Consider the following 27,214-nt stretch of genomic DNA (forward strand, 5'->3'; position numbering starts at 1 on the left):
TGCACCGCGCCCCATGATGTTCCCAACAGCTGACAGACGGTAAAAGCCTCTGCCAGAGCTGTCGGTAGAAGCGAGTGTAGCCTCTCGTCGGTAGCTTACACGGACTGAAAATACAAGCCGAGCATTACTGGACTTTGGATCGCTTCTCAACCTGGGCTGCCGTCGAGCATCTTGTTTTGATAAAAGATAATAATAATTCGTTTGCATCCTGACTTTTCCAGATTGGGAGCTGGGGACATTTGCTGTCAGCTAACTTCCACATTAGGTCGCTGCGTCGCTGGACTGCTGCATATGTTTTATTTGAGCTTAACAGTTTGACTCCAGCCCTTCCAGCCGTGCCCAATGCTGAGGAATGGATAGTGTGTCTGCTAAAGGTGGGAAGATGGTCGAGAGTGATGAGCAGCCGAAGAGGGATAGTGGCGGTGGCGCAGCGATGGCCGCACTACATCAATGCGAACTCATCCAGAATATGATTGAAATCTCCATCTCCAGTTTACAGGGGCTACGGACCAAATGCGCCGCGTCCAACGACCTCACGCAGCAAGAAATACGCACTTTAGAGGTAATGAGCTTTTCAGATATGTCAAAGCCCCGTCCTGCGATACAAAGCAGTCTAGTCAAATTGCGGAGTCATGAAGCTCTAACGCTATGTCCGCCTCATATCAGACTGAGTATTGGCTGCGAGCAAGTCGCCCTATCACTGAGTGTCAGTGAGCTGAGCGCATTGTGTCGCTTGCAATATAGCCTACTACTGGGTCGATGCATTGAGGTGGAGATGACTGAAAAAAATATATTCAAGTTTTGCCTTGTACGAGGGGCGTCATTATGTTTCTATACGAGACATAAGTGGTCGAGATATCAGTGATGGCCGATCCAGCAATGTGTGACCTCTTTCTCTAGGTGGAAATATTCGTCAGGAGCCCCTCTGACAGTTCACAGCACCGTGCTGTGCAGCTGAATTCAGCCTGGCCCAATGGCACATATTCAATAATCTGACACTGCGATTATTTCTGTTACCGTGTTCTGTTCTCTACACAGGATTTCGTGTCTGTACAGAGGCATGCCAGTCAAATGCACAACGAAATGTACAACGTGTTCCGTGTGTTTATCTGTCTCCCAGGCGTGAGCAGGCAGGGTTGATGTGCGCGCTGCTTTCCTGCATCTGGATGCAGATTCAGTTCAGTCGTGTTGGGATGACTTGACATTGCATTGCGCAAGAGCCATGGCTTTGTAGGGCCTCAGCATGTCCTACTATAGTAGGTAGTGTGATCGAGAAGTCATGCCCTGGTAGCATGCATGCATTAGCAAGGGATGCACTCAGTATTTTCTGTCTCTAGCCTTTCGGCATCACTTTGCATATTTAAACAAATATATGCAAAATTCAGATTCGAAAATGCTCTTCTCAAGTAACCACACGATAATCAATAGTACCTTTTATGTAAATTGGGCCTTATATGTCTTGTAAAATTTAAATTCCTATCATTCCTACTATGTGAATTTTATGTAATGTTGATTTAACCCTTTTCTTAGGGCCAGTTTTATCTCAGGCCTGCATGTTTCCACCCATGGGAAGTTTACAGTCACATATTGTTTTTGTTATATTCTCAGCTGCAAGATGACTGAAGGAATCATGTCATGGAAAGTCCAGCTTCATGTTGTTAGTAACAATGCCATGAGGGGACAACAGGCCCTGCTTCTGCTGAGGAGGGTAATGGGAAGAGGCAGTTGGTGTGGGGTATAAAAGGCCGATACAGTACATTTTGATGTGACATGGAGTTGTGAAAAACAGTGGGATAGTAGGTTAATGCCTACAAATGTGAACTTGTAGAAGGTAGATTAATGCATCTTTGGTATCGGCTCCGGACATACTGACATTCTACAGATATAATAGATGGTAAATGGGTTTTCTGGCTCATGGTTTATTTAAGCGTTATACCTTGGATAAAAGGAATATTCACTCCTGATTGGCTAGAGGCTATCAATTATCCATGTCTGTTTTATTTCTGTATAACTGAACACCCCATGAACAATTGTGCTGATGCCCCTGTAAACTAATGTTCCAGAAAGCTCTGAGCATTTAGTTTCAGCCACACAGAGATGCAATAGCCCGGCTGAACCGGTTTTCAAGTGACCTTCAAAATCGTCAAGAATCATGGCTGATGAAGAAAGTAGTTAATTTAAAGCAAGTTACAATGTATCTGTAATCTCGTTACTGTCAGATTGTTTGCCTCAGCAGGCCAGGTAACAACACAATATCGCCTGCTCAAAAGAAGAAAAAAGATATACCTTTAGTACAAGGGAGAGATGACAAAGCAGTTCTATGTTTTTAGGTGCAGCTTTTTATCCATTTTCATCATATTAATGTCTACAAAATAATTTGGTAGCTCCTTAGCTGGCTGGCAGGCATCAGGTGCAAGTTGTCAAGCCACTGTGTGGGAACAAATTTTCACAGCCTCAAGTAAAGAAGCCCAGTATTAAATGAAAAAAGTATTAACTGAAATAGAAACCAGACCAGCTCAGTTTGCATGTTTGTAGTTGTCCATTGTAGCCTCCTCCTACTTTTGTACAGTGAGTGAAAATGAAACCCATTTGCTGTACATAGCATGTTGTCACATCTTTCTTTTCTTTGTACAAAGAAATGTGATGTCAAGTTCATGGCCTGTCCTACTCTACATGCTTCAACTCTTCTTTATCCCTTGTCGTGCGTACCTCGTCACTGTGTGGAACAGGACGTGATCTGGCAGAGTACTTCCTGAGGTGTGCTGTCGTGTAGATGCATTTTGGCCCCGGCATTGTTCTACATGACAATGGGCAGGCCGTGCCAGCTCTTTCTTAAAGGCTATTAAACTGCTCTGAGGTCTCTTTTCCGTGGTTTGAAGTTATAAGGGAGTATCCCTGAAAGTCAGAAGTGCAAATAGTGGATCTGATTACCTCAAGTTCGCTTTGCTGGTTTAGGGTTTAGCAAGGTTCAGTGTCCTTCCCTATTGTCTCTCATGGATCAGAGCAACTAGGAACCTTTGTTTTGCTGCATTGGAAACAGGTAAGGTAAATACTTTATGGTTTACAGCACAGTTAAATGTAGGTCTAGAATGGTATGTTTATTTACATTTGATTTAATCTTACTTTCACTGATTATAACTGTGCTTTTGTCTCAATGATCAAGCTGTTCCTGGTTAGCAGTGAGTTCAGAGTGCAGTTATTCAGCCTTGTCACTCGTACGTAAAGCTGTTTTGACTGTTCCAAGTCTAAAGTAAATATAAAATGTGACTAAAAATTGTATCAACTTGTTTGAGAACATATGAGTAGCCATGTCTTAGGTCACAGTACTAGTCAACATTTTTAGAAACCTCCCTTGAACTGATAATTCGCTGTTGGTCTCGATATGCATCAGCAGAATTTAAGTAAAAATCTTCCCTACATTGTAGCTGCAAGTGTTTTGGTAAAATTCTTTTGTGTTCCATTTAAACTTTTTTTAAATTTACATTGACTTCTAACATGTTTTACCGTTAACTACTGTTTTAATGTCTTATTTTTCTTTCTCATTTTCTTATGTTCTTCTTGTATGCCATAGATACAGGGTGGGTGGAGAATGTATTAGAGTAGTTCTTCTTGCTTTTCATTGATTTGGAAATACTTAATGATTAAACCAAGTAGCTTCTTGGAAACTACTTTCCTGTCATTTAAACATGGGAAGAATTCACAACTATTGGATGTAAAGAAAGCAATGGAGAAGACAGTTGTGAAAATGACAGCTGAAATGTCTTCAATTTCTAAGATTAAGTGACAATACAGTTGCTGTTACTACAGTTACTGTCTATTGATACATTTTCTCCCTTTTTAAAACCCATATGTCAATTTAAACAGAAGTTTTGGAAATGTGGCCAAGTCTGCCAGCTCCATGGTTGCTGTTCTTTAGCTGCCCTTGACCTTTGAGCCCCCTGTGAGGGGACATGAGAAAAGAGAGATGACTGAACTCATGTTAGAGTAGCTGGCTCTACATACCATTCAAATACAATGTCAAAGGTTCATTATCACTGCAAAGAAGCCTGGTTTAGATGTCTTTCAACAATCTTTCAAGTGGAACTGGCCCTGCATAGAGTGCTGTCTTGATCAGCAGTCTTACTTCCTGTCTTTGCTGGCACACCATTTTGAAAACACATCTTGCCATAAGTGTGACTTTCACTTCTTGCTTTACCTCTCCTTTAGATTTCACTTGCCACATGCCTCAAATATTTTAAGTCAGCAGATTGAGGAGTTAGTCATAGATTTAGGCTGGCTCTATAGATTCTCGTACCAATATGATTCCAAATTTCAGCCTATATGTATTTCATACATGCACAAGACATCCCATCTCTGTTGTGTCTAAACCTTGACCCATTGATGTGAGAGGTGTCTGGAAATTCTGCACTGGCCTACAACTCCCACATCAGTGTCCAGGTGATCGCATGTAAACCATGCTGTAGGAGTAGTAGCTAGATGTAATAGATGTCATTACTACTAAAGCTTTAAGCCACTTTAATTCATGTGATGAATTTGAGGGAACTGTGTGAAGTCAAAGTAGTTGTCACACTCGTGGTGCAAACAGGTTTCACAACCTTATTGCACTGGAGTGCCGTCAAGAGAGGCTTGAACTCACTTTATACTCTCATTGAGAGAGCTTTATTATTCCACTTGAACTGTGTTTTTTTCTGCCTTGCCAGTGAGAGGATAATGATACTGGCCTCTCAAATGGAGTGCTAACTGGTACTTCACTTTTCACATGTTAATCCCACTCAGCCTGGTCTCTGCCTCTCATGCTGCCTCCGTGTTACTTTTACTGTAGCTCTTAATGTATTCCTGACTTTTGCTTTATCATATCCACTTGCACTGCCTTAGCAGCTTGTTTGTTTTGAAACCAGGTCCAAATCAGTCTACATGATCCAGAAACTCAAGTGTGTTTTTCTGTGCTTTACACAACCTTAAACAAGTGTCAAATGTTGCTAGATATTTATTCATTGCTGTAAATCTTTACATAAAAACAAATGACCATCTTATCTTTTTAATCGCTGCTCTCAGTAATGATCTTCAAACAGCAAAGAGTCGCTCTGTTTTGTCTCATGGTGTTGGAGAGAGTTTGCTGTGCACTCGTGGTGCGAGCTGTTGTGGCTGCATCTATATTTAGACATCTTTCTTCCTACGCATTTTCAGGGTTGGTTGTTAAATAAGAAAATAAAATGACGCGCAAAGAGCCTGTGCAACAGGGAAGAGCAGGGAGGAAAGGGGAGGGGAGAATCAAAGCCAATCCGCTGGACTGCTTCTTATGACATGACAACCGCGCTGTGTGGGTGGGTGGGTGGGTGTGTGTGTGTGTGTGTGTGTGTCCTATGAGAAGACAATGGAGAATGTTGCTCACATGAGGGTACAGAGGAAACACAACTCTAGTGAGTGTAGCAATGCCGACCCTGTCTCTGTTTCCTTTTTTCCCTGCATTATGGGTGGTGTAGTCAATAAGAATGGACTACGTGATGTGGAAATCAAGATGGTTGAACAGTATAGGCAGACCTTAATCTATTCTTAAACTACACTCAGAATGAGTTGCATTATATCCTGTAATTTTGAGGTCTGCTTCTTTTGTGGAAAAGGAGGGGGGGATTTGCTTCACCCCAGCTCCAAATCATAAGGAAGTTAACATGGTGTGCCTGATTGTAAATGACTAAAATTGCTGTATGTTGTGTGTGTGTGTATATATATATATATATATATATATATATATATATATATATATAGCAATGTACTTGAATTATAGTGAAGTATGTCCTTTTGGAAAAAAGTATATCCCTAATTTTAAACTTATTTTAATTTATTTACTCATTTTCAGTTTTTGTAAAACTTTTATATATGTAAGCCTAAATTAGGCCAAGGTTCTGTCTGTGTGTATGTGTGCAGGTTGTAGGCTGGGACATAGACTAACCTTGCACAACCTTATTAAAGAGAGTTGGAGGCCACTCTTATCACCTCCTCAGCCCCCCAGCCCAGCATATGGGTCAACTTGCACTGGTGGTAACAATGATGGAGGAGGGGCAGCAGGCTATTGTCTGGGACTGTCCACCATGTACGTTCAGCCCCCGCAAAAGTCCATCTGACCTAGCCTCTGCATAATTAGGTCTGCCTGGCTCCATTGTGTTTTTGTCTTATAACATTTTTGTCATTTTTTATGTGTTTATAAAATTGTGCATCCGCCATAAAACATCAGTCTACTCACCAGGGTTCACTTGCATGATCCTGTATAAACGTGTCTTTGAAAGCTATATTAAAATTAGCCGTAAATTTGCATTATCTTCCAGCTCCGGTGCTACTGTTGTTACTGTCACACACCATGTTGACTGTGACACTGACTGGAGCTGCTACTCGTGTCCCTGTGTTGATAATATTGTGTATAGATATGGTACACATTTGCATTTGTCTCATAGATTATACTGTTGATTAAATGTCTGTGAAAGAATCACTCGATTTTGCTTGGACTTTTAATGTTCAATAGCTAATATGACACAAGGAGTCAAAATGGTTCAGTGTTTTTATTCACTGAGCCTGTTCTGACAACAAGAAACGTGTGCATTTTTAGTCATAGAGAAGTTAAGTGACCTTCCTGTGCAAATATCATTTTCTGGGATAGAGCGTTGTTGCTCAGTTCTCAGTTCTTCTATCCTTGGCAGGTGCACCAAAGTGGCTGTGTCAGCAAGAGCCTTGAGAAAACAATTGGGAGCAGTGGGATCTGCCCCCCTAGCCTGCTGTGTCAGGCAGGCCGCTGCTGGGACTCTTCTCCCCTCTCTGGTGGCTGACACACTGGCTGTCACTCATCTCCTCATAGCATTAGGTTGTTACCATGGTGTTGTTTAGCTCTGCTGACAGGTGGGCTCTGACGCCATTTCTCCTCCCCCTCCTCCCACCTCCAAGCCACACGTCAAATGCTGCTTTCTCCACTCTGCACCAAAAATAATATGCAAGGGGCATGTCATTATCTCTTGGTTTGTTGATGTGCCTGACTGTCCTCCCAACACAAATACACACATTACTGATATCAATAAGGGATTTGGGGACTTTTGTGCTTGTGTAAGCCTATCCACCTTATTTATTTAGGACGATAATAGGTAAAGTAAATGCTCTGCGTGGGACTGGAGATAAAAATGTTGGTCATGTTTTGTAGCTACTACAGTTATTGTCCTGTGGAGACACATGATGACATTTGTATGTTGAGATGTATTGTGTCTGAGCTTTGTATTTCACATGTGTGGGGAAAATCCCACTGAAATGTTGCTGACGACTCAGAAGAGGGGTTGCTAGGTAACCTGACGTCACAGCACTTCACTGGTGTATAGGGAGGTAAAGCAGGAGGCTAGCTCATTAGCCACAGCGAGTAAAGGCCTCTCACTGCTGGCCATGCAAGTCCAGATCTCCACAAACTTCACTTTGTTCAGTCTCCCATCTACTTGGTATACATGCTTGTCTACCAGTATGTTTGCATGTGTGCTCATGGCTATATGTGTTTCCAGCCCAATTGTGTATAAATGAGAATGTCAGAGGGGGGAGCAAGCTGCCTATCTCTCTCTTCCACCCATAGAAGGAGCTGCTCTTACTGGCTGGGTTCTAAGGTCAAATGCATGCAACTAAAAGTAGGTTCAAACTCTGCAGATATTTTGGAACCAACAGTGCACCACATTACACCACATAATACTTTTTATAAGCAAATGTTTTTTTTATGCTTTTTGAGAAAGGATTGTGCGACATTGACATGTAAGGCCTGAAAGTTTGCATTTAAGCATTTACCCCATTTATTTTCTTCTGGACCAATCAGCTTTTATGACATGGTCCTTGCTTGTAAGTTTTGAAAACGTCACATTTTATTTGTTTGCATTCAATAATGCATGCTGTTTGATTATTTTATAATGCTCTCAGTGCAACTGATAAGAGTAATTGCAGAGCTGAAAAGCTGCAGTCAGAGAGAACACGGAGAGCATTTACCTCCTTTCCATCCTCTTTCATCTCTCTGGCCAACAGTGGAGATGTTTTTGTTAGCTGCCACAAAGCAGCCTTTTTACATCCCAAGGCCACACTTTCTGAGCGTAAGCATGGCTGTATGAGTTTCTGTCTGGTTGGCGAGTGGATGTGTCAGGGAGAAAGTTGAATAAGCAGAGAAAGACACGCGCTCCTCATTGTTGCTCTGGCACTCGAGAGGTGTGTGGTGGGTCGAGAGCTAGCTGGTGTTGCATAGCTCATCCGAAGGTGCTGCCTGCTGTAATGGACTCTTACAGATAGACTGCGAGATAAGGAGACACACTATACGGCCGCACTGAGCTGCACAACGCAAGCCGCTGCAAACCAATACCATGGTGTTCATTGTAATACTTACTCACAGGACCACTGCGCTTGACATTGGCTTGGAAAGCGTTGGGGTAAAGTCTCACAGGTTTATACGTTGTGGAATATAGTGTTTTGAAATAGTGACAGGTCTGGCTTTTGAGCACAGCAGGGTTTGGGATATTCTGGTAAAGTTAACTGATGTGCCCCATGTCATGAAACACTACAGCAAAGGTCTTCACCAGGGCCTTAGTCATTAATGTGCTGATTAGCAGATGCAAGCATCAAAAGGAAGTGGTGAGGGAGGTTAATGTGCGTCAGTAAGCTACTATTCTGAGCGATGTTGAAAGGACTATCTCGGCAGGCAAGCTTTTGTTCTTAATCTTCTCACTTCTCCTCTTCATTCCGTCCCCTGCTTCATCAGCAGCACAACCAGAATGTGGAGACATTGGGGCATCGCGGCATTGGAGATGCTCTCATGAGAGGATGAGGAGACATGAGTGGAAGGAAGGTGATGATTCCTCGTTGCTTTGTCCACAACTACAAGCTGGAGACTTTTTTTTTTTTATTGGCTCACACAGGAAATGTGGCTTTTTTAATGTAATTGTTATGCCATAGATACATATATGGTTGATTTGTGACAAAAGGTGCAATTCTTTACCATTTTTTCTAATAGCTGGTGATGAAAAGTGCAGTACCTCTGAAACTAACTGTAAAACTGACACTTTCTTCCGTCATTATGTCACTAAGCTGCTTCCTTGTTCCAAATATACTTGTTTGCTGTGCCAGCACCGCAGATGCTCTCATTAGATGACCCACTCATTGTTCCTCTATGATAATAGCTGTTTATATCTAATTAACTGTCTTGTGCACTGGGGGCACTGGGAAATTGGGTTAAACAAACACTGGAATCGTTACTGCAGGTACATTGAGTTCAGAATGGAAAAACGGTGCGAGTGTGGAGTAATTCATGCATCATTATTGTATTAAAGAGGCATCTGTTGATGGAAAATATATAGTAGCTTATGTCGGATTTGGCCTTATCGAAGGTCACTTTTGTAGAAGTGACAGTAGTCAGTAGTAACTGTGCTATTGCTTATTATGTGTGGTTTTGCAGTAACAATAAAACACACATACTGCATAATTTCTGTGTCATCTCACTCAGGCCATTCAAAACAACTTCCACTGCCAACACAGAGGTGTGACAGCTCCTTTGCTGTAGCTCCTAGCACGCTGTGAGTCTCCCCTCTAACCTGCCCCTCCCATCTGCGCTGTGTTCTCTATTGCTCCCTGCAGGTGAAGCTGATGAAATACATCTGTAAACAGCTGCAGTGCAAGCAGAAAGTGCCAGAGACAGAGAGGCCCGAGGCCCTGGACAGCTACCCGCACTTACGAGACTGGCTACGCACCATCAACCTGCGACCAGAGCTCATCCAGGTAGGTCAAGTTGTTTTGTGTGAATATCTCTCTCTCTCTCTTTCTCTCTCTCTCTCTCTGTCTCTGTCTGTCTGTGTCTCTCTCTGCCCTGTGTGACTGTGTTTGTGTCACATTTATGTGGATTCAGTATGTGTACTCAGTCCCCGCTCACATGTACATGAGGAATACTTGACCAGTCACCATCAAAATGTCTTTGCTCTATCATTTTTATGATCATGATATTTAAGCTGCAAACAGTGGCAACAAATCTGAACTTGAACATACATTTTTTTCAAAACCATATATATATTTACAACATGTTTCACGAGACTAATATGGAGGGGGAAAGTGACTGTTCACTATCACTCAGACAAGATTAACTTTAACTTGCTTTAGACAAATTCCTCTTGGTTGCCTAACAATCTAGTTCTCAGCCTACTGCCTTTAATACAAGTGTGTGAGGAATTTCTCCATAGTAATTTTTTGTTGAAGAGTGGAATATCTGTTGTTGTGCCTCCCTCTCCTGGCAGCGGCAGATGGCCGCCCACTCTGAGTCTGGTTCTGTCCAAGGTTTCTGCCTCTTAAAGGAAGTTTTTCCTTGCCACTGTCGCCAAATGCTTGCTCATGGTGGGATTTGTTGGGTCTCTTTAATTAATATTAAAAAGAGTACGGTCTAGACCTGCTCTATAGGAAAAGTGCAATGAGATAACTTCTGTTATGAATTGGCACTAAATAAATAAAATTTAACTGAAAATTGAATTGAATTGACATTTGTATGTGCACTGAAAATATAATAAGGTATGTTTAACTGTTCCAAATATATTGCTCATCTATTAAAATTAATCTTTTATTTTTGTTAAGATGACAAGTTATCACTCCTTCTCCTTACACCAGCACCCAACACCTAGCTGCTTATGCACACCTGACAAAAATACACCAAATGCATTCATTTCCTTATTTCACAAGTTTAGTGCAATTGTTTTTCCACCGCATGATTTGTTTGTCATATTTTGTAATTTCCTCTCCTTCCACTGGCTCCCCTTCCTGTGCTGCTGTAAACTGTTTTAATCCTTCTTAGCTACTGTATGTTTTTACTGTTCTTGTCTGTTTGTCTTTGCTTTGTGACCTAACTAACCTGCTTATTTTAAATGCTTCTGCACTTGTTATTCTTTAATATGTCCCAAGCTTGTGCATGCTTTTTGTTTTGTTTTTCCGCCTTGTTCCATATCTGATTATTTGTCTTCTGTTTACGGTTGAGTCATATCTGTCATGCTCAGTGCTCTGTTTGCTTTTCAGTTTGAATCTCCCCACCTTCCCTTCAAAGAATTTAGCTTTGTGTTAGAAAATAAGAGTTTTTTGATAGCATTGTGAAAGTGCTCATTTGTATGTCTTGTATACCAACGGGGATTTCCCAAAACATGTAGAGCCGTCATGGCATAATGATGACCCATTTAGATCAAACCTCATTAGATTGAAATTCCTACAGTCCATCTCCTCACTCTATGCTATGAAGGCTGGATTATGTAATGGATGGCCCAAAAGCATTACAATGATTGTATGTAGTATTTATTTATTATTATTTTTTCTAACCTGGAATCCAACATCTCTGCTCCCATGCTGCAACTGACAGTAAGGAATTATTGCATAATGTTGTAAGAGCATGTGGATGCCATGTTGCCATGTTTGTCTTTCTGTACACTAATTAATTTTATCTGTGGCTCTACTAAGAAGCCTTATCTTGATTAACCCAAGGCTCGCTACAAGAAAAAGGCTGCCAAAGCATTTTGAGTCAGGCCAAAGTGAGACTAGAAACCTCCCTAAATTGTAAAACTACCAAAAATAGAGTTTAAATGTACAGTTTGTCTGTGTATATTTCTCTGTTTGTATTATAACCTTTAGAGGTGCATTAATTTTCAGTTCTATGTCTAACTAGAGTATGTGCACATGAGTAGTATATTCTGAGAATGCTAAAATGCCGAACAGTACGGGGTTCATATTAACTAAAACCCACTTGACTTAATGTGTAGACTCAATAACCATGTGATGTTAATTGCTGTGTACACATACATAGCAATTCTGACCAATAATACTGTATCAAGGAGGCCACAGTACAGCAGTCATGTATGCAAGCTATGCTGTTCGTGGGGCTAAAATTGTAATGTTATTATGAGTGAGGCGGTGGGAGGGGAGGGGAGCAGAGGGCCCACAGCCACTTTTGAATATCACATCACTCACCCTTGCTTATGTGTTTGTGTGTCTGCATGTGTGTGTGCCTCCTATTGCTTACAGTGTACACATGAGTGTGTGGGACGTTGCCCTAGTTTTCTGCTCAGTGTTTGCCCTCTCAGATCAAGGGTTTAACCTGGCTGATAAGCAATTGCGTACTTCCCATGTCAAAAAACATCCTCAACTCTATCTCCTATTGCCTTCTGTGATCCATGAACTGTTTGTGCTGCCGTTTTGCCCACTGTCTCAGTAACTGATCACTAAATAAACCCATTTACCTCAATACCTCAGGTTTGTAGGTCTATATCCATACAGCTTCAGTTTCTGTTGTGAATCTTTCCTTCAACCCCCGTACTCTCAGCTTTTCTTTTCCATTCTATTCAAATATTCTAATAGTGGTTTATGCTATATAACTGATGGAAATGAGAGGAAACAGAGAAAGGCCTACATACTTTACTAAGTGAGAGATGGGGGTTTATGGAACCAGCTTAAGAATTGTTCCTACATGTACGGCATATTAGCAAGGGATCTTCCTTCAGTAAAGGTCCTTGCTTGATGCTCAAACCAATATTTATCTAAATGGTGATCAAGCAATGTAAAGGTACAGTTTAGATTTAAGTTCACTTTACTGCTGTGGCAAGCAAGCATAATGTCATAATCTAAATCTGCTACTGAAAATGAACTACAATTTAAAAGTACAGATGGTTAACTTGCTGCACAGAGAATCACAGGCACAATCACACTGTTAAGTGTTTTTTAAGTAGTTATAAATGTAATTTTCCACTATGAATTTGTTGCTAACAAGGGCCAATGCTTGTCATTCATCTAATCTCATTGTTTATTTGAGCACTGTTTTACTGTCTGCTAGTTTAAAAACCTCATCCAGTACCCTGTTGCTCTCTCTCTCTCAGTAATGTTGCCTTTGGCTGTCTCTTTATTGGGTGATAAAATAGTTGATTCACATTATATTGTCTAATTTGACAAGTTGTCAATTACAAGTAGTTGGTTGCAGGTTGTCACATAATGTGGACCTGTCTCTTCTCAGTTTGGGGAAAAATGTCTTGTCATTTTGTTTTATTATTTTTATATATTTGCCCACACACACACAAACACACACATACAGTCCCAGTATGATTGCAAATCAAACCAGGTTGCAGTGTATTCAGTCTTTGCAGAAATGTATCTGTGTCTTGTCTGAGCCTACCAGTGCTACCCAGTCTGCCTCCCACTATGATTTTGCCTTTCGAATGGAATCCTCTACTTGCACAATGCTGTGCTGTGTGTATCCACTCTGCATATTACATGTTTTCTTCCTGTTAGCTGCTGTCAAAGTTTCCTTCACCTCTCTACAGTGATCACTCTATATAATAATATAGATGTGTTAGATAGGAAATCATGAGTGAATCTGAATGAACATAGCTCACTCTCAAACAGCAGAATAAAAAAGTATTTAATGGACACTGATTAAGTCGTAGTTCAAGCTTGATCTTATAAAGTCTCTGCCTTTACTTAGACTGTCTAAAGTCCTGTCTAAAGTTTTTACTACTATCTACTGATCCAGGCATAAAACCATGTATGTAGTACTGTATAATATGCACTTATCTCCTAGATAAGTAGAAGTGATATGTGAAAATGCCACAAACAAACAGGATTACACTGATTTCTGGGAACAGTGCAAGGTTGTATGACCTATTTAGTACCCTACCATGCTGCCCTTTTAATGCTGAGTTTCAGCCTAATGCAGTCCATGGTGTTGAGACCACTGAAGTGTTAGATGACTTACAACAGAAGTTTTTTATTGAAGTTATATAAACAACTTCCTTGTATGTGTCAACCTACTCGGCAATAAACCTGATTCTGATTCTGAACTTCAAGCGGAGTCTCTTTGCTTTCTCCTGTGACACAGATGTCGTTAGTTTTAGGCTAATATACATGTTGTTTCTGAATATGTAGCACTACTTGCCTGATTACTAATTATACACCCATAGTGGTACAGTATATGGTAAACCTGCTGATTGGTTTACTTGTTTTAGAGCTTCCCACTGATAGATCATGTATTTTGCTTGTGTTTTTGCTCATTCTTGTATAGTTATTGAGTGCTCACCCTCTCTTTTTTCTGGTATTGCTCCTCTGCAGGCCGTGGAAGCAAAGTTGTCCCTGGATGCCTTACTGCAGATGACAGGTACTCAGGTGAGGGATACAATGCGAAGACTAGGGTCCAGTTCAGAAGAATGTGCCAGGCTCAGTGCTGCCCTCTCCTGTCTGAAGAGTGCCACTGAATCAGGTATGTGTTTACTCCATGGGAGACTCCATGATCAAATGCATTTCATTGTGTTCTCCTTGGGGTTTGTACTGGTGGTGTTTTATCTGTGTTGTCTGCTGTCCAGGAGGTGAACTGAGGGAAGACGGCAGTCCCTGGTTGTCTGAGCCCACAAGGAGGGACAGTGGCTCTCTACTGACTGCAGACCAACTAACAAGCCTGGGGACTCCACTCCGCCCTCACAGTCCTTCACCTCTCGCCCGCCCATCCGCCATCCATTCCACCCCATCCACCCCCTGCGCTACCTTCCCTCATCCCCGCTCAGGCTCGGTGTCAGCGGTGCCCACACCTGAGGCGCTGGCATCATATGTCCACAGTGAAAGCCCTCTTACAGATCCATTCCCGATGTCCTTAGCTCACGCAGCTCGGCTTCACAGGCACACTTCCACCCCACCCATAACTCCGCCCTCAAAGAGGCGTCACCGACTGAAGCCCCCCTGCACCCCTCCACCCCCATCCCGCAAAGTGCTGCATCTACTTCCCAACATCACCCTAACGCGCAGCAAAAGCCACGAGTCCCAGCTGGGCAACCGCATCGAGGACCCACCCACCAACAAGTAGGTGCTCAGAAAGCTGTTTGAACAAACATTCTGTTACAGAATTCACCTTGTCAAGAGCTTTTCATAAGTAGGTCAGATAAGAACTAAATGGGAATCCTCAGATCACATTATAAATGCAACAGATTTCGACTGTTGGCTTTGTACGCACAGGTTTACGGGCATTTGGGGGAAAGTGCTGTGAGAGAAGAGCTACAGTATCTTTTAGTTAGTTAGCATTTGATTCTTTGCAATTCTTTAATTGTATTATGCAGGCATTATTACAGCCTGATTCTGAGGTTTCATTTGCTGTCTACACCTTGATTTCTTTGTCATTTTACTAATGACTGGTATGATAAATCAAATTTGCAGATACAGTATTTCTAATCTAAGGATCTGTTAATGCTAACAAAAATGTCTTGTTAAAAGCTAAACTATCTGAAAAACTATGTTTACTTTCTCAAGCCAGATTTTTCGTTTGGAGTCTACTGCACTTTGACTTCCATTACTAATAGATGGACTAACAGATGAGAGAATACAATTAATTGTCATTTACATACAGTATGTTTATGTAATGGCTAGCCAGTCACCCTGCTGTTAATTTCTTACATTGATTAAGTGATTAATTGATTCACACAAAATGAATTGATGACCATTTTGATAAGGGATTAATAAGTCATTTATCAACAAAACTGGCAAACATGATCTAGTTACAACTTCTCAAATGTGACTGCTTTTGACTTTTCTTGACAGTCGGTAAGACGACTTCATACACTGTTAGCCAGAACTGTATACATGACAAATATGTCAACAAATAGCAGTAGTGGATGCTGTAGCCGTTACAGCCTCGTGTTTCTTATCCATACTGATGAGAACAGTTGTTGATGCAGTTTTCCTGAAAGTATCTGTCCAGTGTCTCGTTCTCACCTCAGTCTTGCACCGGACAGACGCAGAGCTTTCTGAAGATTCTTTCTCGTGTGTGTGTGTGTGTGTGTGTGTGTGTGTGTGTGTGGAGCTAATCCCCACACAGATTCCCAGAGATTATGAGTCATGTCAAAACAGGAAATATTTCCTAGGACTAATGCTCAGAGGTGGCGACACACACACAAACACATCTCTCTCTCTCTCTCTCTCTCTCTCTCCCTGTCTCTCTCTCTATTGTGATGGGATGCACATACACAAACAAGCCACATGTTTATCCATAATATCCTGTCTGTTTATGGAAACAAAACAAAAAACTGGCACAAGCAGAAGTAAATACAGCTGACATAGATCAAACGCATCTAACGCACACCCAGGCGATCCTGCTAGTTTATCCTGGCTTTGTACATATTGTACGGTTTTTACAGCAGCACTCTGAAAACAGGTCACAGGTGTGATAGCTGATTGAACAGAACTCAAGATAAAATTAGACAAATGGATTATTTTTCAAACTGTGATTACTCGTGCGTATGTGCACGTGTGTGTGTATGAACCACAGAACTGGCACTGCTTGGTGCTTCGGTCCTTGTGACTTCAGTCTGGGTGTTAAGGATGACACCCTTGGTATCCTGTGCCAATGCTATTTAGGTACTCCAACGTGCCTCTCCCTAGCCCTTATATAACCTGCCCCAGACAGTATGGTGTTCAAGCGATGCTGTGGGGACCTGCTGTAGTATCCAGTCTAGTTTTTGCCAATATACAGGACGTACTGATACTTTTTTTGCTTTCCCTCTATCCAGGTGTGTTAAAAAGAATAAGTTGCTCCAGAATATGCAAGTCAACGGGAATGGATGTGAGGACTCGCCTTCTCGTTACCCCGTTATGTCTGCGCGCGCGCCTGGAGTCACCCCAGCTGCCACCACAGCATCTTACACCCTCCCTGGCACGCCAACCCTCCTGGAAGAGCACAGCACCATTAAGAGTGAGTCATGCACGTATATACGTTATATATACGTATATATTTTTTTATTTTGCTGATTTGGTGAATATGCATGTTTGACATGTCAAAAAAATAGTCTGATTTAGATTAGAATGTTTATCCAATATGACCTGTCAAAAATAATACGGATTTCTGGACTAAATAAGCATAGTTTGTTTGTGCAATTGGTTATGAAAAATTACTTTTCCTTTTTCCATATGCATTGCAAGCATGTGTGTTTGTGTTTGGGCTTGAATGCGACTGAAGGTTTTGGGTCGAACATCTCCTCAATAACTTCTGTGTGAGGGAATCACATCCCAAATGTGGTAGATACCAGTCTTTCTCGACATAACCCAATCCTCCCCATTGATTGTTCTCCCCTTCTTTCCATCCTTCCATCTCTTTCTCCCTTGCTAGATAACGTAGCAGGGCATCGCAGCTCCCCACAAGCAGTGAGGAGGGACATAGGCCTAGCAGTCACACACAGGTAGATCTTTCTTTTTCACACTATATGTTTTATCCTAAGCTTATGTCATATTAAAGGAAACAAGATAGATTTGTTATTAATGAAATAACAAATTGACTGTATGAATAATAACTAAACAGTAATGTAATACTGTAGGTTTAACAGCATTTCTTGTGTTTATGTAGGTTTTCAACAAAGTCCTGGCTGTCCCAGACATGTCAGGTGTGCCAGAAGAACATGATGTTTGGGGTTAAGTGCAAACACTGTCGGTGAGTTGAGCGCTTTCCATTTAAAGGGTTAGTCACTTAACTTTAAGTATTTTTCATTGACTGAGATAGTAGAACATTAGCACGCTAGTACGCAGAATAAGGAAACACAGGAGAGGAAGCTCTGACAGGATTTAATCCATGGTCGTGGGAGTGCATGGAGCTGGACTTGAAAGAGTGCATTAGGTGCCATATACTGATAGCTACTGGGTCTCTCTTATGCTGCCTACTTTCTGTGCAGGTTAAAGTGCCACAACAAATGCACAAAGGAAGCCCCATCCTGCAGAATCTCCTTTCTACCAAGTAAGCTTTGTTTTATCTTCAATCTGCAGTTGATGGACACAGTGTATTGTGCATCTACATTGTGACATTTCCAATTTCTCTTCTAGTCGCCAAAATTCGGAGGACTGAGTCTGTTCCATCTGATATAAACAACCCTGTGGACCGGCCGCCAGAAGCACCGCAGTTTGGCACACTACCAAAGGCCATTACAAAAAAGGTAAAAAAGGCTTAGGAGTTCTGCATTACAGCTACTATGACACCTTGATATAAAGTATCTAAAACAATGAAGCCATAAAGAGTTTTGTCTCTGGCACTCTGGTTTGTAAAATTAAGACCACATTTGCCATAATTTCCATTGGTTCTTGTTGCATAGATGACCTTTCCCTGATCCAATTGTACATGTGTTTGTTTTGGAGAGAGAAGACAAATAATTCCGCAAGAGATTTTGCCATCGGCATTTCAGTCTTTTCACCATCTGCCCTTTGAAAACATTGTAAAGATTAGTGATGCTCTCCCTATTTTATGCCATCAAGCAATCCTTATTTCTGCCATAGCACAATCCAGCAGACCTTCCACTGAAATATTATCGACTGGTGCAATCTAAAATGAAAGTAAAACAAAGTGCAGAAGTCTACTTATATATAATATAATATGACTGATCCATCAACTCTGATTTGTGTTGTTTGCATCCATCCCTGCCCCACCAGGATCATCCTCCAGTGCTGAACCAGCTGGACTCCAGCAGCAACCCGTCCTCCACCACCTCGTCCACACCTTCCTCCCCAGCACCCTTCCAGCAGAGCAACCCCCCCAGCGCCACGCCACCACCCAACCCCTCACCCAAAGGTCATCGGGACAGCCGCTTCAACTTCCCAGGTATCTTACAGAAGCCTGGATACAGAAACACAGGTGGAAATACACACGTTTAGATACTGTAGCCTGACAAACACAATACTGTACATACTGCAATGTGCATGCTAACATTGTACTCTTGATTTCTCCTCATTATTACCACAACCACACGAACACCCTTCTCTTCCCTTCTCTCTCCATATATGACATTAACACTGTAGAACAACTGTGTTATACAAGATCTGTTAATTCAAAGCTTCTCTAACCAAAGGTCTCTCTCCCTGCCATGCTTGTCGGCCTTTCCCTCTCTTGTTTTTTGTTTATTTTATTTTATTTTTTTTTACAAAAGCTGCCTGTTACTTTCAGCACAGACAGCAGTTTATCTTCCCTGGTGAGTTGACGGTCAAAGCGTCATGCTGCATTGTTATTCTACCATCGTTACACTGTCCCTGCCGCTCTCTCTGTCCTCTGCATGTTTGCTTTTAGGGTTGTGGCAGTTAGTGTAGCTATCTTTCACTGTGTGCCAGCACTAGGATTGCATGTTGACACTTAACTGCCTTTTGACACCATCTGCTGGTGGTAGTGAGAAATTGCATGAGCAGTCATGTTCTGTATGTGGTGGGCCATGATGCTTTCCTCATGGGGGGTGGGGGACAAAAGAGGGATAGAATTTTTGCTTCTCGCATTCCTTCCTAAACCATCTTATTTGTCTCTACAGATGTCTCCAGTCCTGCTCATTTTCACCCTGATGTCCTCCAAGACACTGTGTAAGACATTTATATTAAAGTGCTAAATGTACACTCCATTTCAGTAGTTGAATTTTACCTCTCTGATATCAGTTCTCTGTATCACAGCAGTGAGATAGAGCAATCAGCAGATGACAGACATGCCGAGCTGGTAGAAGATGAAGATGAAGAGGTAATGTTGTTGTGTATGCAGTCTAGAAAATACACTTTAGCTCAGGTTTTACTGTCAGTATAATGAAGTTGTTCAGAGTCATATTTCTGAAATGTATCTTGTTGCACATTCTGTTAAATTTTTGGACACTGATGTTGCGCCCATCAAAGGTAACACAGAGTGTCAGACTCGGATGTCATTATGGAGCGCACTGAGTAATAATGAGCGTAAACAGCCTTGGCAAGCACTGGACTGGTGACACAGGATGCAGAATAGTCTGTTAACCTTAGACAAAGCTGAAAATGGTGGTGTTGACCCAGATCATTATGACAGAGGAACATCTGAATGGATGTTTGTTATAACACCAAGATGAGTTTTGAAAATCAGCAGATTGCAGGTTTCCTGTAAATAATTTCAGCATGAATGGCTCACATTCAAGAATAGAAACATTTGCCAGTAAGTAGTACATCTTCACATGTTACGCACACTTAACTTGACCTTAACTTGTATTTTGGGTAGACTTTATGTTTTATGCACAGTAGATTAACAAAGCCATCACCACACTCTTGCAGGAAGGGGAGGAGGAAATTGAGGATGAAGATGAAGACCCCGAAGCGGAGGAGGATAATGAGGAAGAAGAGGAGGAAAATGAGTACGAAGGGGAAGATGAGGATGACGAGGAGGACATTAGGATGAACGTTGGCTCAGACGGTGAGTGCGATGAGCTGGATGATCTGCCCAGCTCTCGGGGAAACCAGTGGAAGGGCCCCATCTCCCGCAAGGCGAGTCAGACCAGTGTCTACCTGCAGGAGTGGGACATCCCCTTTGAGCAGCTCGACCTTGGAGAACTCATAGGAAAGGTGAGGAATCTGACCTAGACGTTGATAGTATACGTATCATATTCCGAAAAGGCACTTTTGCTGAAGTGTTTGTTCATGTAGGGCCGCTGGGGCAAAGTGCATAAGGGTCGGTGGCATGGCGAGGTAGCTATCCGACTTCTTGAGATTGATGGGAACAATCAGGACCATCTGAAGCTCTTTAAAAAGGAGGTGATGAACTACAGACAGACCAGGCACGAGAATGTGGTCCTCTTCATGGGGGCCTGCATGGCTCCACCCCACCTAGCCATCATCACCAGGTGAGAGCAGAAATATCAAACACACCTCTAAAACCCAACTTTTAACCCAAATGCATGTTTTCATCTTCAATTTAATCTTTTCTTCTCTCTCCCTACAGTTTCTGCAAAGGGAGGACACTGTATTCAGTTGTTAGAGACACTAAAAACACTTTGGATATTAATAAGACAAGACAAATTGCTCAGGAGATTGTAAAGGTAATTGTTTGGGGGGTTTTTTAATATATTGATGCCATGATTTAAGCACTTAGAAGTGGTGTTAAAGCCATATTTCATGTCCAGAAACTGACTTTTACAACCCTGAAGTTACATGCCAAGAAATATTTTTATTATAAGTAAAAGGAAATCTGTATTATAAAAAAGCCAAAGATATTAAATATGATGATGTTTATTGAATATTTTTCTGTTTTGGAATATATGTTTAATTTTGCTCTTCGTGTCCCAAGTATATGTTGCTAGTTCAGTCCAATTCTTTATGTGCACAGTAGTTACATAAAAAGCCAATGCCACAGCAAAAAGAACACAATATTTTGAGTAAACCCATTGTACAAACACGCACAACCGAATTCCTCAGTGTGCACTTTTGAATGATCAAAAATGTGAAGCGGAGCAACTTGAACGTACACATCCCTCTCTGAATCAGAGCCTGTATGACAACACTTCATGAACTGTCACTGTTTGTCTTGCTATACAGGGAATGGGCTATCTGCACGCTAAAGGCATTGTTCACAAAGACTTGAAGTCAAAGAACGTTTTTCATGATACCAATAAAGTCGTGATCACAGACTTCGGGCTGTTTGGGATCTCTGGAGTTGTTCAGGAGGGGAGGTAAGAAATGCCACTCGAGAGGCCTTAAAAACACAACCTCAGCTGAAGTGCTGTTCACACTATTACCTGGGGGAGGTCCAGTGATTTGTAATAATTGCTGAGGTCCACAGTGACTCCAGTCCTGCAGGCATCTCTCTTGTTGGCCAGTATTTTTTACAAAGACTGAAGTCTCCTGTTTGTTAAACCTGAATAATTTCCAGCACACTCTTGTTTTTGAAGTACATTATGAACACAAAGCTTGCTAATTTTGTACACAGGAGTTGGGGATGGATTGCATTTAGTTAATGCATTTTCCACTCCAGTTAATGCATCTTTCCACTTAGATTTTCCACTTCATTTGATTTGTTACTGAAAACTGTGTACCTTTTTTATTATTTTTTTTATTTCTATGTTTTTCAGGCGTGAGAACAAACTTAAACTTCCACATGGCTGGATTTGTTATCTCGCACCAGAGATTGTGCGCAGAATGAGCCCAGGTAACAATGAGGACCGCCTTCCTTTTTCCACCTCGGCAGATGTGTACGCCTTTGGGTAAGTTCTGCACAGACATGCATCTTACTTAACTTAGTTTAAGCTCTGGAGACCTACTGTTCTGTCACACCTGTTTCTGACTGAAAAGAGCTTACTTTACTAAGAGAGTTTCCTGTTTTACAGAATAATTATACTTTTGCTTTGCCCCTTTAAGCACCATTTGGTATGAGCTTCAAGCTAGGGACTGGCCAATCACCAACCAGCCTGTGGAAGCTACCATCTGGCAGGTGGGGAGCGGAGAGGGCATAAAGAAGGTCTTGGCGGAGATCAGCCTTGGCAAGGAGGTCAATGTGAGTTGCAACAGAAGTGTGTCAGTCATTCACAAAAGTACATGTTTATTCTGCTTGTATAAGAGTGGCAAATAATCCTCCACGCTCTAGTGGTGCAAAGATATCAAGATGTTGCAAAACTTTTTAGATCAATCATCATTCATAGTCCACAGTCCAGTGAGTGCAGGGCTCAGTGCTTTGCCAGGTGCTCTGACTCAAAGTGGTTTGTCGTCTCAGGAGATCCTCTCTGCCTGCTGGGCTTACGACCTGAGAGAGAGGCCGACCTTCACCCAGCTGGCCGACATGCTGGAGAAGCTGCCCAAACTCAACCGTAGGCTGTCCCACCCTGGACACTTCTGGAAGTCTGCAGAGTAGGTATCCAGAAATGAGGGACAATGTGAAGACACTGGACATGTGGGGGGGGGGGAAATAATCCCTTAGTTCTTATTGTGTATCTCCTGGTTCCTTGTGGTACAATGGCTTGTCAGTGATGATCCTATTAGTCACTGACTCCAAACTCTATAAACAATATAGTTTTTTCAGCTTTGGGGTTAGGGTTGGGGTTACAGTCTTATTTATGAATAAGATTCATAAATTAGTTTGATATATTTTGAAAATAAGATAAGTAAAATAGGTTTGAAGTATTTCATAATTTCTGTTCATCATCACACATGACCCAAATACGCTCTCTGACACTGAGCCAAGGCATAGCTCTTCTCAGCTCTGCTGTTGCTTGCTCTGTAATGAAATGTGAACTTTGGGGTTTTTGTATGTAAATGTGAATGTGAATTTTAGAGTTTAATTTATTAAATGTCCAACAACACTCTTGACAACTGTCTCAAGACAGAAATGCCGTATTTTTGACAGAAAAAAGTATCACAGGGCATGACTGTTGCTGTCTCATACATGTAGAATTTTGTAATGTTCTAATGCTGCCAGTGTAATTGGATAGTTTGTTGTCATGGAAGTTTCCACTTTTTGTAAATGAGGCTGGCAGGACAAGTAGAAAAGACAGATGTAAAGTTGTAAATTGCATTTGTATTCATTGCTGTCCTCATGCATGTGTGAGACAGCAGGAGGAAGAGGTTAACTGTGTGATCACTCTTTTAAATAATTTCTTCGTTAAGTCACTGTCATCTAGGTATAAATATGGGCCATTTTGTGGCATATCATCTTAAACTGAGTGTAACTGTCCAAAGTGTGAAACGACCAATTAGAAATGGAGCGGAATACATACAAAAAAATAGTCGGGAGAATTTTTGGACCTAAAAAGTCATGACCAGAAAATATTGGGGGATAAAATCATTAAGAACATGCTGTCATCTCCATTGGAGTGTGGTAATCCTATACATTTCTGCACCAAAATGGGTTTCATCCTCTTTTTACCCAGACCAGCTGTTGCCACATCCTGCTGCCACATGCCATCTACACATTTAAATACATGACTTCATTACAACTTCACATTCACACCATGTTTTCCACTTGTTTTCTGCTTTTTATTTATGATTTGCTTTTTCACAAACCTCTTATTGTGTTTGCTTCAAGACTGTAAAATCAGTAGTCAAGGGCTTCACTATCAATCCTATATAGTTAAATGCCAGTTTTGTTTAGCTGGATAATGGGAGAGATGCAAGCATGTTTTCTTTAAAAGAAATCAATACAAATGACTTTAAAGAGAATGATTTAATTAATCTTAAAAAATAATTTCTTGATTGAACTCACACTGTTTTTATTCAGTGAGTCCTTTTAACTAATCTATGTGTATGTAATATCTTGCTGCTTTTCAAATTATGCTTCCTTCACTGTAAACCTGTTACACTTTCACTAACCGTCTAACGTTTGTGTTTTCCTTTGCTCTTTTCTCTCTTTTCTTTTTCTCTTTTCTAATCTAGGTTGTAGCAGTCACTCTGAAACATAAGCAATGCAAAACAAAGCCTGGGTCTGCCTTGCATGCTCCTGTATCCTTAACTCTTACAGGATTGATCAAAGCATTGCCTCTGCCTGAAACAGACACTGCTTTCACTAATCCACAGTCTGATCTTCCATGTCTAACCGTTGTGTTTTTTTGTTGGGAAGAGAGGATCAGTGGCGTGAGGTGTGGCGGGGGGGACAGCTGTCGTCCTTCACGCTTTCCGTCCATTCGTCTAATATCTCTTTGCCTTCCTTTTGATTTTGTTCTTTATTGTTGTTCCTGACTCTGAGGCTTGTGAATAACTGGCTTGTGGTGTCTGTGCTGAGACTGACTGGTGTGCTGTGCTCTGTGCCTGCTGATGGCTGCCCTGTCCTCGGCCCGCTCACCTTCTCTGTGCTGCTGTGATGTGGTTGTTCTCGCCGGGGGCCCTGGCCACACGGCTCTTTTTCTCTCTGAAAAACACACACACACACACACACACACACACACACACACACACACACACTCTCTGCTGGACTTAAAATGGACCCTACTACCAAATGGACCACTTCATTTATCTATGTTTTCCCTGAAGGGGTTGACACACGTTTGACAGACTGCTTGAGTGATGTTCTCAAACCAACTCTCTCTCTCTCTCTCTCTCTCTCTCTCTCTCTCTCTCTCTCTCTCTCTCTCTCTCTCTCTCTCTCTCTCTCTCTCTCTCTCTCTCTGTCAGTTTTAAATGTTTGTGTGATGGCATGTGCTGAGATGGTCACCAGCCCATGTCTAGACACAATATGCACTTTGTCAACAGGAAAAAAATAATCATGAACTCTTTTTGTTGTTGTTTAGTTTGGTTTTGAATAGTCATATTTGCAGTGTTTTCTTTTTTCTTCAGGAGGGTCTCAGAGGCTTGGACAGAGTGATATGCTCACTTGTGTGTTGTCTTTTTGGAGTATGAATTGGTAAATTCACTGTTTTATTGGATGCATTTGAGAAAAGGACACTGATGAAGATTTCTGTATGCTAAACGACAGTTGAAATGAAAAGAAACAGGTGAAATATTCCCTTCATCATTCACAATCCACATGGGAATAGAATAATGCTGGTTTCATTTATGATTAAATGATTTTATAATAATAATGTCCATCCATTGAAGTGTAAAGTGCACCTTATAAGAATATGAGTTATTTAGAAAGATCCATCTTTGATGAAGTTGAGTGATTTCATTCTCTGCGCAAAAAAAAGATAAATCAGGAACCTGGCGCAAAAGTGTCCTATATCTTCCTAAAACATTACCTCTTGTGCGAGCTTGTGTATACTGTTTGTGATTGCTGGCTTCAGTTGGCGTGCTTGTATTTGTGTTGTGTGTGGGTGCACGTGCGACTGAGTGAGCGTACTGTGTTGGAATACGTAGGGTTGGTTTTCGTGAAAGACTGCAGTAAATGTTGTGTTGCAAATCCAGTGGTATGTAATGTACATACATTATTTAATGTACAGCAAATGAACATGACTCTTCTAATATTTGTATAAACATTTTATATGTAAAATACATCCCAACATTTTTTAATTGGTACTGCTATGGCTATTACAGATGTGTATATATATTTATATTTTTTTCATGTATAAAAGCTGTACAATTTTTTAGAATGGGCCAATACATGTTTTTTTTTATGTTATTGTAAAAATTCATATTTTTGTATTGCATGTGACTACCATTCTGTACACGCAGTTTCTGTTTTCATCCATGGAAGACAATAAAATGAGGCTTGTCATGTAACAATAGAGTGGGCACTGTTATTTCACTGTAATGCAGTTATTGCCTTCCTGGCAGTATGAGGTTACAGTATAATTGACGTACCTCAGAATAACTTTGTTTTCTAGTCTCACTTCTGAACAAGAGATTTATAACAGCATTCCAGTTCCAGTGGTTGGATTATAACTATGTGCACTGGATGCGTACAGTATATAAAAACAAATGCAACAAATCATTCAGGTGCAGATAAAAAGAACCATGAGCTTGTACTGAGATTTCAGTTTTATAAAACAGAAAAAAGAAATGCCATGAAATATGCAAATTTGAGGAATTTGTAATTTTGATGAGTTGATTTGGCTTTATCAAAAAATATAGAATAGTTAAGCATACATTTATTTACAACAATAATTCTACATTTTACAATCCAATCAATGGGGTATGTTAGTAAGATCAGTAGTGTAGTGGGTAGATGAGTGAAAATAGGCTGGTTGTTCTCTTGCAAATGTGTAGGAAAAAGCTCGCTCCTGCAAGGCTTATACACACATCATATCAGGCTATGAGAGCACAACGGGGGGGGGTTCAAGTTCCTAATGGTCCTGCTTGAGAAGTTTAGCCTCCTGCAAACAGAAAAACACAGTTTTGTCAAACTACTCTTTCCAGGGTCAATAATGAAACATAAAGCTCATTTGAGTAGAAGATTATGTTTATGCTTGTAGCAGCTGCGTAATGTACAAAATCCCAGTTTGCCTCTAGGTGGCAGAAAGACCCAACAGAAAGTAAGTTATCTTCAGTCTTTGCTGTTTACAGTTGTGCACATTAAGTTTGGTTAGATCTTTTTTTGTGGCATGGTTTGCTTTTTTCATTTGTGTATTATGCAATATTCAGGTGTGATAGAGCCCTCTCTATAACCAGTCTATAATCAGTTTATGTGAAAATGCTGCTGTGTCCTAAATCTGGAAGCCACTTGAACTTGGGAGTTTGTCAGCTGAAATGTCTGGAGCTGCACTGGAATGGATTGTGAGAAATGGGAAAAAAGTGACTGAGAGTTAATTTAAACTTCTCTGGATAACTACATATTATCCAGTTCAAAACTGATAACCAGTACAGTTAAGTATCTACATTGTCCAAATCAGGTCTGGACATTTTATTTTGTTGGCAAAGGCAATGCTTTATAAGCTTCAGAAAGAAACTTGTTTTTTCACATTTGTGTTTATGCAGCTTTTCAGTGATGACTCTAAAAAGTTTAGAATATGAGGCCTTGGGAGCTGCCAGTAAACTGAAAAATACTGCTTGCATTCAGTCCTTGATA

At 41.1% G+C, this 27,214-nt stretch overlaps 1 protein-coding gene across 8 annotated transcripts; it reads left to right on the top strand.

The window, feature by feature from the left end:
- On the top strand, nt 1-25,929 carry ksr1a (kinase suppressor of ras 1a). Of its 8 annotated transcripts, none has more exons than XM_044222477.1 (21): nt 1-562; nt 9,631-9,771; nt 14,113-14,260; nt 14,364-14,853; nt 16,554-16,735; nt 17,150-17,219; nt 17,384-17,467; nt 17,706-17,767; nt 17,854-17,963; nt 18,454-18,655; nt 18,948-18,989; nt 19,317-19,365; nt 19,453-19,516; nt 20,068-20,355; nt 20,437-20,633; nt 20,732-20,828; nt 21,325-21,458; nt 21,858-21,989; nt 22,144-22,279; nt 22,496-22,629; nt 25,048-25,929. In XM_044222477.1, the coding sequence occupies exons 1-21, from the start codon at nt 353-355 to the stop codon at nt 25,073-25,075; spliced, it is 3,000 nt and encodes a 999-aa protein (XP_044078412.1). In that variant the 5' UTR covers nt 1-352; the 3' UTR covers nt 25,076-25,929. The 8 variants fall into 8 exon arrangements, with proteins under 8 accessions (XP_044078412.1, XP_044078416.1, XP_044078414.1 ...); XM_044222479.1 differs by having other exon boundaries at nt 2-562; nt 18,454-18,622; XM_044222478.1 differs by lacking the exon at nt 25,048-25,929 and adding an exon at nt 24,151-24,687 and having other exon boundaries at nt 2-562.
- The last annotated feature ends 1,285 nt before the right edge of the window (nt 25,930-27,214 follow it).

Source organism: Siniperca chuatsi, linkage group LG14 (genome assembly GCF_020085105.1).
Source record: "Siniperca chuatsi isolate FFG_IHB_CAS linkage group LG14, ASM2008510v1, whole genome shotgun sequence".
Lineage (NCBI taxonomy): Eukaryota > Metazoa > Chordata > Actinopteri > Centrarchiformes > Sinipercidae > Siniperca > Siniperca chuatsi.